We start from the raw sequence: 18,893 nt of genomic DNA, 5'->3' as shown, positions 1-18,893 counted from the left end.
AAGTCTTCTGGTAGCTGTGCCGAGAGAAATCTCAATCATTCCCAATCTCACAGAGACGGAGAGTGTAGGTATATGTAAGGAGATAACATAGACACAGGCTAATTACTGATCACTAACATGCTAGTTAACATCAGTCATTACTGATACTAACATGCTAGTTAACATTAGTAATTAAACCTAAACAGCTAATGGAAGTCCAAACTGGCTGCGAGCTTCTCCTGTACTATACGGTAATTCCTCTACTTTGTGACAGTAAGTCTCGTGGTTATGACCCAATCGTTAGCCTATTGTTATAAAAGCGTCTGCTACGGAGCCATAACGTGAGGTACAAGGTAATGGAGCCTTTTATACGTTGTCGTGTTTCTTTAGAAATAAACAATGGACAAATAGAGTCTTTAAACGCTTCAGATGTAAAGTTATTCGCAGTCAAGTGACGTAAAAAAAAAATGTCGGTCAGTGGAATGCTAACAGGAGGTGATACCTTTGTAGCAACAAAATGGCGCCATCGGAGGTTCGAGTTCTGAAGCGAAGCTTACCCCCTTGGTTCACGCGCATGCACCACCACTCCGATTCACCATGGTAACAACCACAAACAAACAGGTCAGCGGAAATACTCATGCGCACATACAGCGAGTTAAAAAAAGCAACAGAGCGGCTGCTGCAGAAGAGAGAGAATTTACGCTGGAGAAAATTGCTGCTAGAGTAAATGCGTATATTTCAATATAGTGTATATCATATTTAATCATAAGTATAGCCTAATATTACTGGTGAAATGGTATTGAACCTATAATCTATTTCATTTTCGTTCAATACTGCGGGCAAAAAAGTCCTAGGCCTACTAATCCCATTCTGAGGCTGCAGCACCATCATTAAAAGAATTATAATTAATAATCTTTTTATTTTAAAGGGGTGATAGAATGCAAAACCGATTTTACCCTGTCATAGTTGAATAACGACAGTTCGGTGGGTAAATAGGACATACATAGAAGCTCAAAATCCCACTGACACCCCTTTACTATGAAAATCTCATATTTTGAAACTGCCGCTGAAAACGGGCGAATCTCAACAAAGCTGAGTTGCTTACGCAAGCGTCTCCAAATCCGGAACCTTAAGAGAACAGTCACGCCCCAACATTTACATAGGCTACACAACTGACCTGAGATCAGGTAGTACATTTACATAGGCTACACAACTGACCTGAGATCAGGTAGTACATTTACATAGGCTACACAACTGACCTGAGATCAGGTAGTCTTCTGAATCTAGCTAGGTCAACGCAGATCTCTGCTATTCCATTACAAAATTCACTTCTGAAACTTTTTTATGCGAGAAATCAACCATATAAAGCTCAAATATGGGCCGCTTTACGAAAAGGATGGCTAATTGCAAATTTTTCTCCGACTGTGTGTCGGAGTTTAGTGCCGGTGTTGGTGCTGCCTGGGTTGCTACATCGCCCTGACCGCAGTGTCAGCGAGCTTGTTACGCCCGCAATCTTTTACCGCGCCCCGCAGGTTCCAGTTAATCTTATAATGGGTATGTGTGTTGAGTTATTTAAACAAACAATCGGGGAAATAAACGCCTCTTGTCCGCGAAGTCTCATTGATAGAGCCGCGGTGAGATGGAGTCCATCAATGAGAGCTAGCTAGCCTCCTCTTAACTCTGACATTCACACAAAACACATTCAATTGAAATCCGAAATCGGACAAGTGTTAGCTAAGCTTTGTAAGACCTTGAGGAACCTGTAATATTCATGCCGTGACGAAATTCAAACTGTAAATATACTTTAGTTATGCGAAAGTGAGCAAGCTGCGGTATTTCCCCATTGTAATGAATGGGACATATAGCAAGCAGCTGCTCGTCCTACAAAGATGCCTTGCGTTCATAAAAATGCCTTAAAATCAAATTGGACACAACGGTTAGCTTTATAAGACATTGGGGAATGTGTTGTATAAGTGGCATGACGAAATTCAAACTGTAAATATAATTTAGTTATGGCGAAAGTGTAGCTAGCTAGCTGCGGTATTTCCCCATTGTAATGAATGGGACATATAGCAAGCAGCTGCTTGTCCTACAAAGACGCCTCGCGTTCATAAAAATGCCTTAAAATCAAATCGGACACAACGGTTAGCTTTATAAGACATTGGGGAATGATGTTATATAAGTGGCGTGACGAAATTCAAACTGTAAATATATTATAGTTATGCCGGCAGCTGGCCGCGGAGCCCCGTAGTGCAGTATCCACAAAGGGTGACTTTGCCCTGGGTATGGAGCCCAGCAGGCTGTCGCTTTCTCGTCAGACTGTGTGGAGCTCCTAAAGTCCGACACGTCTTACCAAATTTGCAATTAGCCATCAATTTTTGTAAAACGGCCCATATTTGAGCTTTATATAGTTGATTTCTCGCTTAAAAAAGTCTCAGAAGTGAATTTAGTAATGAAACATTGCAGTGTCTGGAATATGAGATTCTGTCGCTTCTCTAATGTGTGTGTATTGGGGATTCGCTCAACCAATCAGCGCGCGTCTCTAATGTCTGCGTATGGCAAGTCACTCAACCAATCACCGCGCAGCTCATCTAAATATTCATGACCATACCATATTTGGAAGAAAAGCTCTTGTTACAAATAGGGCCAAAACATAGGGATGCATAAGGGCCAATAAAATATCAACCAGGCCATTTTCAGCCCAACCAATGTTACATACCCCATTAGGAGACCATAAGGAACAGTGTGAAATACCCTATGTAATCATTCTATCACCCCTTTAAAGGGTTTACATCATTCACCCTGCAATACTGTGGACCTCCTTTTTAATGGCTCTTACTGGTTTGTGTCCAGGAAACACTACAAAAACGTTTAAAACACGTTTCAGAGCAAGTCACATTCTTGTGACAGCTATAGAGTGGCTTTCCTAATATGCTCCGCATCCCCAATGTTGTAAAGAAAAGAAAAGAAAGCTGCCATTTGCAAAAAAATGTACGTGTCACAAATAATCTGCTCGGCGACCATGTCCAAGATGGGTAACGTTAGTGAAATGAGGTGATGTTGCCTAGGCTGCATAACAGACTGGGAAGAAAAACGATACTGCTCAAATAGGAAGTTATCTGAAAATTAAAATGTCAGGGCTTCAATGTCATCTCCCAACATATAACAGCCTGTGAAATAATAGACCTGCAGTTTCTTCATCAACGGGATCATCGACAAAAGGAAATGCCATGTTTTGAGAAATAAAACGTTTTATAGTCTGCCTAACATGGTTAATAAACCAACATAATTGTTTTTTTATTTATGCCAATAACAAACTGCGCTAAAATGCGCCTGATACAGACTGACTGAATGAATGAGGAAATGAAAGTGTGCTGTGTCAGAGGGAGGAGACTGTGAGAGAAACTTGAGGTTTCTTGAAGAAAACCTGCTCCCGACCAGAGGCCTGTATTACGAAGCAAGATCAACATGTCCTGGATTTCTTTCAGTAATCCGGCTTCACCTAACCTAACAACCGTGGTCCTGCATAACCTGTATTACGACGCTGGTTATCAACTAGTTCAGTCAACTCAGGGTTTCCCAATCCAGCGGCGCGCGCTTTCACATAAAAGAGGCGGGGTTTGCGCACCACGACCAATCGCAAACATCTACCTACATTATACAGTGCCTTGCGAAAGTATTCGGCCCCCTTGAACGTTTCGACCTTTTGCCACATTTCAGGCCTCAAACATAAAGATATAAAACTGTAATTTTTTGTGAAGAATCAACAACAAGTGGGACACAATCATGAAGTGGAACGAAATTTATTGGATATTTCAAACCTTTTAAACAAATAAAAAACTGAAATATTGGGCGTGCAAAATTATTCAGCCCCCTTAAGTTAATACTTTGTAGCGCCACCTTTTGCTGCGATTACAGCTGTAAGTCGCTTGGGGTATGTCTCTATCAGTTTTGCACATCAAGAGACTGACATTTTTGCCCATTCCTCCTTGCAAAACAGCTCGAGCTCAGTGAGGTTGGATGGAAAGCGTTTGTGAACAGCAGTTTTCAGTTCTTTCCACAGATTCTCGATTGGTTCGGGTCGGACTTTTGACTTGGCCATTCTAACACCTGGATATGTTTATTTGTGAACCATTCCATTGTAGATTTTATTTTATATGTTTTGGATCATTGTCTTGTTGGAAGACAAATCTCCGTCCCAGTCTCAGGTCTTTTGCAGACTCCATCAGGTTTTCTTCCAGAATGGTCCTGTATTTGGCTCCATCCATCTTCCCATCAATTTTAACCATCTTCCCTGTCCCTGCTGAAGAAAAGCAGGCCCAAACCATGATGCTGCCACCACCACGTTTGACAGTGGGGATGGTGTGTTCAGGGTGATGAGCTGTGTTGCTTTTACGCCAAACATAACGTTTTGCATTGTTGCCAAAAGTTCGATTTTGGTTTCATCTGACCACAGCACCTTCTTCCACATGTTTGGTGTGTCTCCCAGGTGGCTTTTGGCAAACTTTAAACGACACTTTTATGGATATCTTTAAGAAATGGCTTTCTTCTTGCCACTCTTCCATAAAGGCCAGATTTGTGCAGTATACGACTGATTGTTGTCCTATGGACAGAGTCTCCCACCTCAGCTGTAGATCTCTGCAGTTCATCCAGAGTGATCATGGGCCTCTTGGCTGCATCTCTGATCAGTCTTCTCATTGTATGAGCTGAAAGTTTAGAGGGACGGCCGGGTCTTCGTAGATTTGTAGTGGTCTGATACTCCTTCCATTTCAATATTATCGCTTGCACAGTGCTCCTTGGGATGTTTAAAGCTTGGGAAATCTTTTTGTATCCAAATCCGGCTTTAAACTTCTCCACAACAGTATCTCGGACCTGCCTGGTGTGTTCCTTGTTCTTCATGATGCTCTCTGCGCTTTACACGGACCTCTGAGACTATCACAGAGCAGGTGCATTTATACGGAGACTTGATTACACACAGCTGGATTCTATTTATCATCATTAGTCATTTAGGTCAACATTGGATCATTCAGAGATCCTCACTGAACTTCTGGAGAGTTTGCTGCACTGAAAGTAAAGGGGCTGAATAATTTTGCACGCCCACTTTTTCAGTTTTTTATTTGTTAAAAAAGTTTGAAATAGCCAATGAATTTCGTTCCACTTCATAATTGGGACCCACTTGTTGTTGATTCTTCACAAAAAATTACAGTTTTATATCTTTATGTTTGAGGCCTGAAATGTGGCAAAAGGTCGAAACGTTCAAGGGGGCCGAATACTTTCGCAAGGCACTGTATATAAGAAGAGCAAATTATAATTCTACATAAATATGAAGAACACAGACACGGTTTTACAGGGAAAACGCAGTACAGTCGCTGCTTCCTAAAACAGGAAGGAAAGCTGGCAAAAAAATAAATTGCCGATCACGCTGTAGATGCGTAAATTACTCTTATCAATATCACTTTCCCCATCAGTCAGGACCAAGCTCTGACCATAATTACACTTGTGCTTTCTTTGGGGTCTCTAAATGTTTTAACTTTTGCGAGGCCCCTCTCTCTCTCTCTCTCTCTGCACCGAGCTCCGCCTGATCTTCTTTAAGAACGGTGACGCCGTTATCAATCGACCTATTGATTGGTCAGTAGGCGGTGCTTTTACACCGGTTGATCTCTGATCTCCAACTTAACCTGCTCCCGACCAGGTTAGGCGTTCAGCATGAGTTACCACGGCGATTGAACCCGATAACAACTAATCCACCTTCGTAGTACAGAAAATCCTGGGTTGAGCCTGAAGTAAGCTCGTTAATGCCAAATCCTGCTTCGTAGTACAGGCCTCAGGTTAGGTTCACAGGCTCAGTTACCATAGTAACTGACTCTGAGGTGAAGTTACCATAGTAAGTAGTAGATTAACCTCTCTTTCTGAAACAGAAAACCCAGAGTTTCTCTCATCTCAGATCATGATCATCTCAAAGAGTTTTCACTAAAGACCCAAGACTCTCAGAGTGACTGCAGGTCTCTCTGGTAAACTTCCTGGGTTAAGAGGAGTTCTTTTATGGTGAATGAAAGGTTTTTTCCGACCAAGTAGGTCATTGAATCAAATCGAAGCATTGACGGCAATGCTGCTGCCAGTTCTGCCGTTATTTACCTTTTTCTTCTTCCCGTGAGGTAGCATGGATGAGGACACAGTTGTATGTTTTCTGTCAGAGTCCTGATTAGACATACTCAAGTGGGACATGCTCACCTTGGCCTTGACCAGAGCGAGAAGAGCGTAAGCTGTGGCCTCCAGTGTGTAAACGTGTCCCTTAGGTGTTGGCCAGTGGGACCTCTCTGAGGAAGACATACACAAATATCTTTATATTACAATGCTTTACCTGAAACAAAATTAATTCAGTAATAATTTCCCAATTCCTGATCTTAAAATATAGAATTTTATAGAGATAAAATTAAAAATAAATTAAAATGTGCTTATTTAAAAGAATTTTAACAACCGGTAATTGTTTTATCGTTTTAAGACCATTTAAGTGGAAATGAACATAGAGGCTACATGAGAGCCCGACTGAATGTAGTCAATTGAAGCAATAAATTCCTCAGTGCTATATTGACCTAGCCTGGCTCCGCCCTCCTACTTACTTCCGCTCAATTTTAATTTTCCTTCAGTACGTCATCTGGGTCTCCGATATAGATATCTTGGGTTTTCTACCATCAAATATTTGGCGGTCCAATCAGTGAACAGAGGGAGTGGCTGAGAACGATGGCGTTGAGGTCGTGCGCTAGTTTGAGTTGTAGTTCTGTAATGGCGGCGGAGAAAGATGCGAGCGAAGCCATTCGGTCCGTTGTGGCAACGCTGCCGAATATCCAGAAGTTAAAGCCCGAGCAAGAACAATCTTTGCTGAGTTGTGTTGGAGGCCATGATGTTGTAGCCCTCCTCCCCACGGGGTTTGGGAACAGTTTGATTTTCCAAATCGCTCCGTTAGTGGTGAAGGACTTGGCTAAGGCTAACGCTAGTGATGCTAAGCTGACGTCACGACCAAACGTTAGCGATTGGTTATGGCAGATCCAGAGTGGCTCTGGGCAGTTCCAATAGTTTTAAACTTCAACAGAGTACCCGCCTTCAAGGAAGTTAACACTTGTCAATGGAGAGTGGCCAGACTCTGTACAAATGAGAAAAGACTCTGGTACATTAGCCTGGTCCTACGAGACTCTGGACCAGGCTAGTGTACCAGAGTCTGGTAGGACCAGGCTAGTGTACCAGAGTCTGGTAGGACCAGGCTAATGTACCAGAGTCTGGTGGGACCAGGCTAATTTTTTTAAAGGTTTTTCCAGCTCGCAAGCCAAACGGAGAGTTGCTAGACTGACCCCGCTAGGGTGCGTCTAGATTTCTAGGCTACTAAGCAGGACACTATATGGCTGAAAAGTAACACTATCAGTTCTGGTGGACAGGTCCACCACAGGTTTAGTTAAATGTTGCTGTGTGACTACACCTGTGGAAGCAAACTTGTAGAGGATCTCCTTGTTCAGTTTGTTTTCATTGGCCAGGGCATATGACGTCATGGCAACAGCATATGGGTTGGTGAGGCGGGGCAGACGCCTTTCCAGATACTTCACTGCTTTGTCTTTACTGCCTGGCAGACTCTGGACAGAAGGAAAAGAAAGGAAGGAGAGTGTAAGAATAAAAGGCGGTCAGATGGGTCACGTAACAGTAGCGCATCTATTTCAAATATCCACTTCTGTTCAGGAATGCCATAGCATTTTAACCTTGGACAATAGCTGAGACTGGATTGAAAGGCAGCAAGATATTTTAATGCCTCGCTTCGACATGTCAACAATCACATTACTGCAAAAATGAGGCCTCATTAAAGTGGAACTATGCAGGTTTTTTTTAGCTTAATTTACCTTAACTAAACAGCTTCGGAGTCATTGGAATTGTTTCGGCTAGCTATAAGAACAAGGTAACGATGGAGTTTTTCACACTATCGTCATGGCTGAGCCAGCAAAAAAGAAGCAGAAAGCTAGTAAAGCATTGTCAGAGGAACAGAGGAAGAGGAAACGGCAGACTGACCGAGAGAGGAGTCAGACACGAGTAAACATAGGAGCTGCCAAATATCTATTCTGAAGCTATAGGGGGAGCTCTATAGAGAAACCTGTCAGCAAAAAGAGAGAAAACAGAAGAAATGGCCAAAACTGCATAGCGCGCCCTTAAGGGCCACTCGTGTCAGAGGGTTGTCTGTGGTGTGAAGATGGGATGTCTTTGTTAATCTGCTACAGTATTTAAAAGCAGAGATGTAGACTGTCAAAGAGGGGTCACTTTTTATAATACAACCTTTCATTAGCAAATATGTCTCCATTTTGAATGTGTCAATTGCTTCAAAAGAATCCTTTTAGCAAAATTGACCATCACTAAACCCCTCGCCCTAAGGAGCTGGGGACCTTTTGATCCAGTATGGGAATGTGGTCAGTTTTTTTTAATGGTTATAAAATTAAAGAAACAAAAGAAAAATGTAAGGAATGGATTAAACCATGTCTTTATTGGCTCTAGGGTTGGGTATGGTTTGGTTTCTTTCCGATACCGGTGCTAAAAAGGTACTTTTAAAAGGTGCCGGTGCCTAAACAGTAGGGGTGGTACGGTTCATGAAAAAACACCCGAACCGCTCGGTTCGCTAGTCTCGGTTCGGAGCGTGTGTGTACCGCACGGTTCGTCAGTCCACTGTTAAGCTGCACTAACCTCTTACTGCCGTAGTGTCCACTTTATACAACTATGTTAAAACAGTTACTGGAAAAGACGAGCGGGATGGGCGTGACAAACGCAACCCATGGCAGCTGATTGGACGATTGCGTCACATGGGTCTGGCTGGTCCCTAATTTCAAAACAGACTGTCATGGCGGCTCGTTCAGAATACGATCTCATATTGTACTAAAATAGTTCACCGAAACGTGTTTCTGAAAACATTTTAAGCGAGAAATAAGCCATGCAGTTGCTGAATCTTTCTTCATTTCAGATCGACAAAGGTCAGTTTAAAAGATTTTCATCAGATTTTGAGAGACACCGAGCCGACCGCTCCTCAAGTGGAGTGGGGCGCCGCTGCTGCTGCAGGTCACGTGACATCACCTGCAGAAATGTCCCGTGGGAGAGAGGCTGCCCAGAGCTGGAGGATGCGCCAGCGTCATTTATAGTCTGGTGTGTGGGAACATTTGGGATTTCACGTTACCTATGATGAAATAAAACAATATAGAACTGCCACTGTGTGCACGTTTTGTGCAACATGCATTCAATATGCTAATTTTAGCTTTATATCATATGCTGAAGTATATTCTGGAGTGTTAAAGAAAAAATAAGAACCGTACTGAACCGAAAACCGTGACCCTAAAACCGTGATACGAACCGAACCGTGGGTTTTGTGAACCGTACCACCCCTACTAAACAGTGTCTTAACCAATATTTTTTAAGAAAGTAAAAATAAAAGAAAAAAGAAGGGTACTAAACAACAGTCGGCGACATTTAAGAATGGCTTGTTTATTGCTAAGGTCATATGGTCAAAATTAAATATAAATTAAAACAATAATTTATTTTCATGAAATTGCTATTGATCAACAAAAACAACCACTGGATGGGAAAATGGTATTTTAAAATAACTTTGAATCCACCGCGAGGCTTTCTTTGACTTTTAACACCAGGTAAAGTGTTGATCTTATGTGTATACTTGCTTATTTTAATTGTGTACGGACAGTGAATTATTATTTTCATTTTTATTGCATTTACAGTATCTTGCGAGTATTGGGTACCCCTTTTAGTGCGTTTGACCTTTTCCACATTTCAGGCCTCAAACATAAAGATATAAAACTGTAATTTTTGTGAAGAATCACAACAAGTGGGTCCCAATTATGAAGTGGAATGAAATTCATTGGCTATTTTAAACTTTTTAACAAATAAAAACTGAAAAGTGGGCGTGCAAAATTATTCAGCCCTTTACTTTCAGTGCAGCAAACTCTCTCCAGAATTTCAGTGAGGATCTCTGAATGATCAATGTGACCTAAATGACTAATGATGATAAACAGAATCACTGTGTGTAATCGTCTCTATAAATGCACCTGCTCTGTGATAGTTCAGAGGTCCGTTAAAGCGCAGAGAGATCATGAAGAACAAAACACACCAGGCAGGTCCGAGATACTGTTGTGGAAAGTTTAAAGCGGTTGGTACAAAAGATTTCCCCTTTACATCCCAAGGACACTGTGCAAGCATAATATTGATGGAAGATCAACCACTACAAATTCAAACCGGCCGTCCCTCTAAACTTTCAGCTCATACAATGAAGACTGATCAGAGATGCAGCCAAGAGGCCCATGATCACTCTGGATGAACTGCAGAGATCTATAGCTGAGGTGGGAGACTCTGTCCATAGGACAACAATCAGTCGTATACTGCACAAATCTGGCCTTTATGGAAGATTGGCAAGAAAAGCCATTTCTTAAAGATATCCATAAAAGTGTCGTTTAAAGTTTGCCAAAAGCCACCTGGGGGACAACCAAACATGTGGAAGAAGGTGCTGTGGTCGTGAAACAAAATCAACTTTTGGCAACAATGCAAACGTTATGTTTGGCGTAAAAGCAACACAGCTCATCACCCTGAACACACCATCCCCACTGTCAAACATGGTGGTGGCAGCATCATGGTTTTGGCCTGCTTTTTCTTCAGCAGGGACAGGGAAGATGGTTAAAATTGATGGGAAGATGGATGGAGCCAAATACAGGACCATTCTGGAGGAAAACCTGATGGAGTCTGCAAAGACCTGAGACTGGGAGGAGATTTGTCTTCCAACAAGACAATGATCCAAAACATAAGCAAAATCTACAATGGAATGGTTCACAAATAAACATATCCAGGTGTTAGAATGGCCAAGTCAAAGTCCAGACCTGAATCAATCAGATCTGTGGAAAGAACTGAAACTGCTGTTCACACGCTCTCATCCAACCTCACTGAGCTCGAGCTGTTTTGCAAGGAGGAATGGGCAAAAATGTCAGTCTCGATGTGCAAAACTGATAGACATACCCCAATCGACTTACAGCTGTAATCGCAGCAAAGGTGGCGCTACAATGTATTAACTGAAGGGGCTGAATAATTTTGCGCCCAATATTTCAGTTTTTTTTGTTTAAAAGGTTTGAAATATCAAAAATTCCGTTCCACTTCATGATTGTGTCCCACTTGTTGTTGATTCTTCACAAAAAATTACAGTTTTATATCTTTATGTTTGAGGCCTGAAATGTGGCAAAGGTCGAAAAGTTCAAGAGGGGGCGAATACTTTCGCAAGGCACTGTATCTTTATATTGGGTACCTCTTTTTATTGTGCTTTTATTGAGTTATCTATTTATTCTGTTTCATCTTTTTGTGCAGCACTTTGGAAACCTTGTGTTTGTTAAAATTGTGCTATAAAAATAAAGTGGATTGGATTGGATTGATTACTAGTTTCAAATGAACGCACCGTCTATGTTTTTGTTCCAACAACGGCAGCTGCAGACTGTTAAACGTCCTGCTGTTGGATCCTCTACAGTGAAATACAGTCACACTTGACACTGTTTAGCTGTCAGCATTTTAACCGTTTTAATCCAGCTGCTAGCTAACGGTAGGCTAACGTTACCTGCTGTCGAGTGTATTACGGAGCATCAGAGAGCAGCGCAGAAGGCATATCAGCGGCACCGGAATGAGGCACCGAAATCTGTGTTGCTATTTGGTCCAGTAGATAGTAGTCGTTAAGACACAGGTGCCATATTAGTACAAGGTCTCGGTACCCAACCCTAGCTCTAACTGAGGTGCCCTTGAGCAAGGCCCTTAACCTGAGCTGCTCAGTGGCCAGCAGATCAGACTGTGGTTGTACTGGGCAGCTTCCAGGTATGAATGTGGTCAGATCAGACTGTGGTTGTACTGGGCAGCTTCCAGTATGAATGTGATCAGATCAGACTGTGGTGGTACTGGGCAGCTTCCAGTATGAATGTGATCATATCAGACTGTGGTGGTACTGGGCAGCTTCCAGGTATGAATGTGATCAGATCAGACTGTGGTGGTACTGGGCAGCTTCCAGTATGAATGTGATCATATCAGACTGTGGTGGTACTGGGCAGCTTCCAGTATGAATGTGATCAGATCAGACTGTGGTGGTACTGGGCAGCTTCCAGTATGAATGTGGTCAGATCAGACTGTGGTGGTACTGGGCAGCTTCCAGTATGAATGTGATCAGATCAGACTGTGGTGGTACTGGGCAGCTTCCAGTATGAATGTGATCATATCAGACTGTGGTGGTACTGGGCAGCTTCCAGTATGAATGTGATCAGATCAGACTGTGGTGGTACTGGGCAGCTTCCAGTATGAATGTGGTCAGATCAGACTGTGGTGGTACTGGGCAGCTTCCAGTATGAATGTGATCAGATCAGACTGTGGTGGTACTGGGCAGCTTCCAGGTATGAATGTGTGAATGTGACAGGTCGTCTTTGCAAATAAGAATTTGTTCTCAATTGACTTACCTGGATGGATAAAGGTAAAAAAACAACAAACAAACAAAAACATCGTTAGCATGTGTGAGAAACATTACTTACAGTGGTTACTAAATGTTACTTCCAAGGCCAAAGAGCACATCATGACAACTACATTAACCTAAGTGGCTAATAATTATGTTTAAAAATTACTAAGATGACTAGCACATTAACTTTGTGTCACTCATCACTAGTGTGGAGTCTGTAAATGAAATGAAAGAGGTGAGGGAAAAAGAGAAACCATTGTTTGCAGATGAAGTACTCACTTGAACAGTGTCATTACATCGTGTGCGAGACTCCTGCATGGCAATGAGGCAGAAGGCCGTCATGGAGGCATCTGAATCTGCACCTCTCACATCACCCTACACACACACACACATACACACAAACACACGCACACACACACACACGCACACGCACACACACGCACGCACACACAGACACAGACACACATACACATACACAGACACACACACACAAACAGATACAGACACACACACACATACACAGCCACACATGCACATACACACACACAAAACACACACACACACACACACATTTTTTCATTTTCATATATGTAATTGTATTAATCTCAATCAGCTGTTTTTGTAGCACCAAGATTAAGATTAGATGTCAATGAAACCAGTATACGCACAATCATCTCTCCATGGCTAACCGTTCCAACTTCTCTAAACGAGCCGTCAGGTTGCTGTGCCCTGAGAACCAGAAACTTGATGGCTTCACAGATGTGCTCTTTTTGAACTGCCACCAGATTGTCAGCCATGGCAAACACCTTGGCAACATACGCTGTCAGCCTTAGAGAGGAGAGGAGAATGTGTAATTGTTTAATTTCATGTATATGCAGATGTAATACACCAGTCATTCTCAAACTGTGGTCCGCGGACCACCAGTGCTCCGTGAGAGTACTGCAGGGTGTCCGTGGAAAAGCAAAATAAAATACAAAATAATATTTTTTTAACCTTAATTTTACCAGGAAATTCCCATAAAAATTAAGTAATATGTAACTTGTGAGTTGTAAAACTCTGAAGATAAATAATCACCTAAAATCGCCAAAGGTGTTCTTATTACTGTATAGATTTAATACTCCATTGCTATGGAAATAAGCCTGTTGTTCAAATGAACCTGACTATGCCCCTGGGCTTTTGAGTGAATAAATGAATTAAATATGTGGCAGCCACTATATGCAGTAAAGTTTCTTTTAACAAGCCTGTTGTACTGCTGCAATGACCATTATAGTTATTATTTTAGTGCTAGTAGGCCAATTACAGTTTTTCACAATCGCTATGACACTTTTTTCAATACTTTTAACAACTTTCCTAAACTCTTAACGCACAAACACACCTACTACCACACACGATTGGCAAAACAGTTAATTTCATGCTCAAAATAACATATTGTAAACTAAACTCTAATACTAATTTTCAAAATACAATAATTCACTAACACAATACACTATGTTTACCAAAACAATGCAATCATGTCTCAAAATCAAATAATTCTTCCAAAACACTAACAAATGTTCTCTCCCAACAGGAACATTTAGTCAATCATAGCACAATGTCATAAAAACACTAACATCCCATGGAATTACAGAAACTGCATTATTTTATGTGTCAGGTCTGCCCTTATACAACAGACAGAAGTGATTGTATTGATCATAGATTGTGTTTTGCAGTTTCTCTTGAAGCCTCTCTACATTTTAGTTTTGTTGGGTTTAGTAAATTTTTTTAAAGATTATTTTTTGTGCTTTTCCACCTTTATTTGACAGGACAGCTAGTTGAGAAAGGGGAGAGAGAGAGGTGGAAGACATAAACCGAGGCATAAACCTCCAAGTATACGTGCGCCTGCTCTACCCACTGAACCAACCCGGCCACCAATTTGTTTCTTTTACTGCAGAGATTCAATTCAAAAAATGATTGACCCATCTCAGAGTAGCTTTATAGAATGTACGGTTTATGAAAAAAAGAGACAAAAGTGTCCTGGTACTCCTCTTCCTCTCCATCTTGAAGGCATTTTTCTTATTTTCCGTGTTCAGCTACAGTATATTGTTCAAATAGGTCCTCTTTTATTGTACTACCATATGATCATGCGATTGAAAGAACCTCAATACCTGAGTGTGGTTCCTAGAAGGGAGTCAGCTGTGATTGAACTATTTGCATAACTTCAATCAGCTATTTCTCAATAAATGCATGTATGAAATGCAGGGGATATATTTGTGTTTCAATTTACTATATGATCAGCTGTTTACCTTGACTTTAGCCTATAAGTTAGTTTTAGAACATGATGTTATCTGTTCTGACATACAGGGGGAAAGCATTTGTGAATTTGGCAGTAAAGATCCATTGTTTTGGTTTTGGTGGAACTTGTGTGTAAAAGAAGTTGAAGCATTTTAAATTTGTGGTAACTGTATGCATTTTGTGTCAAAGCAACAATAAATGTGTTAATTGTGTAGCCTACACAGACGGATGTTGTGCTAACTGTGTTAAGAGTTTAGGAAAGTTGTTAAAAGTATTGAAAAAAGTGTCATAGCGATCGTGAAAAACTGTAAGAGTGCGGATTAATTCAGGTAGGACTGTTTGTAGACATATTTTATTATGAGTATTATGAGGTGGTCCACGAAAATTCCACACACACAAAAAGTTTGAAAACCACTGTAATACACCATTGTCACATAGTCAGGATTTAAGTTAGAGGAGGATGTGTGAACAATTATGTATCATGGATGTTTTAGATGCCTCACCAGGTGCTGCTCTCGCTATGCGCCCAAACAGCAAAGGACCCATCCTTTTTACGGAAGACAAGCTCATTCTGGTAGCCTGGACACAAACAGCACACACAACCAGTTTCAGAAGTCTTGTTACATGTTTTCTCTGTGATTATAGAGTATTTGGTATAGGTTTTTGCTTTTACTGACAATCTTGGTTAAGACATGGTAGCCTATGGGCCCTATTTTAGCGATCTGAAATGCAAATGCAAGCAGCTTTGTGGGCGGATCTCGGGCGCTGTTATATCGCCATTATATCGGCGGGATAAATGACTCTTGCGCCTGACGCAAATCAAAAATGGGTTGGTCTGAAGTAGCTACATTACTATCAGGTGTGGTTTGGGCGTAACGTGCAATAAACCAATCAGAGCGTTATCTCACATTCCCTTTAAAAGCAGGCGCGCTCATTCCATGGCGGATTGCTATTATGATGGCAGATTTACTAGGCGCACGCTCTTAATACATCCATGGGCGTACGCCAGGAACGGTTCACAGCCGAGGAGACCGACGTTTGCTATTGATTTTTTTTTTTGACAAAATGTAAATAAAGAAATGTCACAAAATCATACTCTCCCGATGTTTTGGGCTCACTCTCACTGAATTACGAGGTTATGAATGCATGGTGATATCTTTGCAATGTAGTCTAACATTAGACCGAGAGGACCTCACTATAGACGATGCAGCTCTTCTGTCTCTCCTCTCCCGTGCTGCTGCTGGGGCATTTGGGTTAAGGGGCATCAGCACATGTAGTTCAACATCACGTCTCCTTAAGTCCTCTAATATTTCCTCATTTATGTCATCAACACATCCATGATTCATGGAAATGTTGTGTAAAACAAGGTCATATTTTTCCTGGTATTTATGTATGGTTTGCAAAAATGGGAACTCCTGCGTCTGACTTTAGACTAGCGCCACTGACTTTAGACTAGCACCACTGACTTTAGACTAGCACCACTGACTTTAGACTAGCACCACTGACTTTAGACTAGCACCACTGACTTTAGACTAGCACCACTGACTTTAGACTAGCACCACTGACTTTAGACTAGCACCACTGACTTTAGACTAGCACCACTGACTTTAGACTAGCACCACTGACTTTAATAGCACTAACACTGACTTTAGACTAGCACCACTGACTTTAGACTAGCACCACTGACTTTAGACTAGCACCACTGACTTTAGACTAGCACCACTGTCTTTAGACTAGCACCACTGACTTTAGACTAGCACCACTGACTTTAGACTAGCACCACTGACTTTAGACTAGCACCACTGACTTTAGACTAGCACCACTGACTTTAGACTAGCACCACTGACTTTAGACTAGCACCACTGACTTTAGACTAGCACCACTGACTTTAGACTAGCACCACTGACTTTAGACTAGCACCACTGACTTTAGACTAGTGCCACTGACTTTAGACTAGCACCACTGACTTTAGACTAGCACCACTGACTTTAGACTCCGTTTTTCCTGGTCTGTGGCGGATTGGTTTTTTAAAACTGCAAAATAGCACCACGGAACGTTTGCACCGGAACACGCCTCCTGTTTTTCCTTAACCGCCCCCGGGAGTGCACGTTCATTCCCTAATTTACCGACGTGTGTCTGTGGAGGGAAAAGTCCGCTGTGCGTCGGGTGCAAAAATAGGAATGATTCGTGTGTCGGTGTACAAAGTAAATTGCGCTGGGTGCAAGATAGGGCCCTATGTGTCTATGTGTTGCTTTGAGACTATTCATTCTCAGTGTCCCTAGCTTGTACATCTGGGGCAGGGAGGGTATGCATTACTGTCTGACCACACCTGCCTTTTTGATACCAAGTCTACCAATCAGAAACTTTAAAATCCCACATGGAGGGTAATCGACCAACTATTGAGATTTCTGGTATCTGTGCAAATAAATACATCTTTGAGCCCACCGGTCTTGATGTGTTGGAGGGCTTCGTTACGTTTCTGAAAGCCCACAGTTTCCCATTGGTTGGTTTTGTCCAAATATGTGGCTGCAATGACTGGTAGGGTCATGCTAGCAATGTTTTGCTCTCCACAGCCGCTGGGCTGGATGATCAGAGTACCCATAGAGTCCCCACTAATGGCGTTCTCCACCAGCGTAGAAACTTGTTCTCTCCCTGCACACACACACACACACACACACACAAAACAAAATATTTATTGGGAAGGAACAATTAAACAAAACTAAAATGTAATCAGTAATAACAACATTAAAAACAATACAGTACCAATTAGCACCTACGCAGAGCTCACTGTACAGTCACAGTATGCCATAACATGCCGAAAAATAACATAATATCTGACCTGTCACTGAGATCTGTGTGCTAGTAGGTGTGTTTCGGACCAAATCTTTGATAGGAATTCCACTGTTGAGAGTTTCTTCTTGTTTACCAGCTAAAGAGAGAAAAAGTGGGCAAGTTGGGAGATCAGGTAGCAAATAGTGAAAATATAATATTACATAATTACTACATAATGTGGCTATTTAATGGGTAAACTCACCTACACCTTTAGTAGTGGGGTCTAGAATTATAATCTGAGGAGATTTAACCAGTACGCCTTCAGGCTGGAAAAACAACAGCGAGGACAAACATTAGAAATTACAACTATTGGAGCAATCTATATCTGCTGGTGTGCAATAACATACAATTGTGGCTTAAATTTGATTAAAATATTCCTTTGTTGTTGTTCTGTTTGTCTTTCTTATTTATAGTTCATTTTGAAAACACTGATACAGTTTACATTTGTGTCAAAGTTAAACCTTGTTGGGGCAGTGGTGGTCTAGAAGTTGTAGAAGCGAGCTTGGGACCGCAAGGTTCAATCCCCAGACTGACAGGATAAAATCTGGGTGGGGGTAAAGTGAAAGAGCAGCGCTTGTCCCTCCCTCATTACCACCACTGAGGTGCTCTTGAGCAAGGCCCTTAACCTCCAACGGCTCCAGTGGAGCTGCTCAGTGGCCATCAGATCAGACTGTGGTTGTACTGGGCAGCTTCCAGGTATGAATGTGGAACTGTGTGAATGTGACAGGTCGTCGTTTCAAATGAGAAATTGTTCTCAATCTGGATAAACAAAGGTAAAAAAAAACTAAAAAGATATTTGTTTTCCTACTATTGGCAAGAATCTGGCGATACGATACGTATCACGATACATGGGTCACGATTCAATATATTGCAATATATTTTGATACTGTGCATAAGGCGATATATTGGGATTTTTTTAAATTATCATTTTAGAAAAACTAATACTTAAAAAAAGACATAATGTGCATAAAAGTCAAAGAAGTTTACTTTAGGTAAACAATTCAGTACATAGAAAATCAAACTGCCAGTTTGGGATTGTGTTTCACAGGTTCTTAGTGAGCTAATGTTTATATGCTAAAGTAGGCCAAAGTTCAGCCATAGCTACCTTGTTAGTTTCTAGCAAAAAGTCAGGCACTGTTAGGTACTCTTATGCACCGTTAGACACTGTCAGGCACTGTCAGGCAGTTTTTTTCCTGTGCCTCATTTTGGTGCCACTGAAATGCCGCGGCTCTCTGATGCTCCGAAAACGGACGTTAGAGGCAACAGACACATCACTGCACGTGACGCTGGTTAACACTACACTCAACAGTTAAAC

General features: G+C 41.7%; 2 protein-coding genes across 2 annotated transcripts in view; one reads left to right on the top strand and one right to left on the bottom strand.

Annotated features, from left to right (window-relative positions):
- Nucleotides 1-18,893, top strand: part of LOC120562507 (phosphatidylinositol 4-kinase beta-like) — a gene marked incomplete in the record, with an annotated part of 334,834 nt that overhangs the window by 160,102 nt on the left and 155,839 nt on the right.
- LOC120561585 (complement C3-like) overlaps nt 1-18,893 on the bottom strand; it is a 123,137-nt gene that overhangs the window by 12,101 nt on the left and 92,143 nt on the right. The window contains exons 23-30 of the mRNA XM_039804728.1: nt 17,781-17,844; nt 17,586-17,675; nt 17,192-17,398; nt 15,250-15,325; nt 13,144-13,303; nt 12,755-12,850; nt 7,451-7,601; nt 6,211-6,296 (exon numbers count right to left, since the gene is read on the bottom strand). Of these exons, the coding sequence (XP_039660662.1) occupies nt 6,211-6,296; nt 7,451-7,601; nt 12,755-12,850; nt 13,144-13,303; nt 15,250-15,325; nt 17,192-17,398; nt 17,586-17,675; nt 17,781-17,844 (930 nt within the window). The remainder of the gene's footprint in view (nt 1-6,210; nt 6,297-7,450; nt 7,602-12,754; nt 12,851-13,143; nt 13,304-15,249; nt 15,326-17,191; nt 17,399-17,585; nt 17,676-17,780; nt 17,845-18,893) is intronic.

This window comes from Perca fluviatilis, chromosome 7 (genome assembly GCF_010015445.1).
Source record: "Perca fluviatilis chromosome 7, GENO_Pfluv_1.0, whole genome shotgun sequence".
NCBI lineage: Eukaryota > Metazoa > Chordata > Actinopteri > Perciformes > Percidae > Perca > Perca fluviatilis.
Note: the sequence above shows the minus strand (reverse complement) of the source record. Positions and strands in the feature narration are given on the sequence as shown.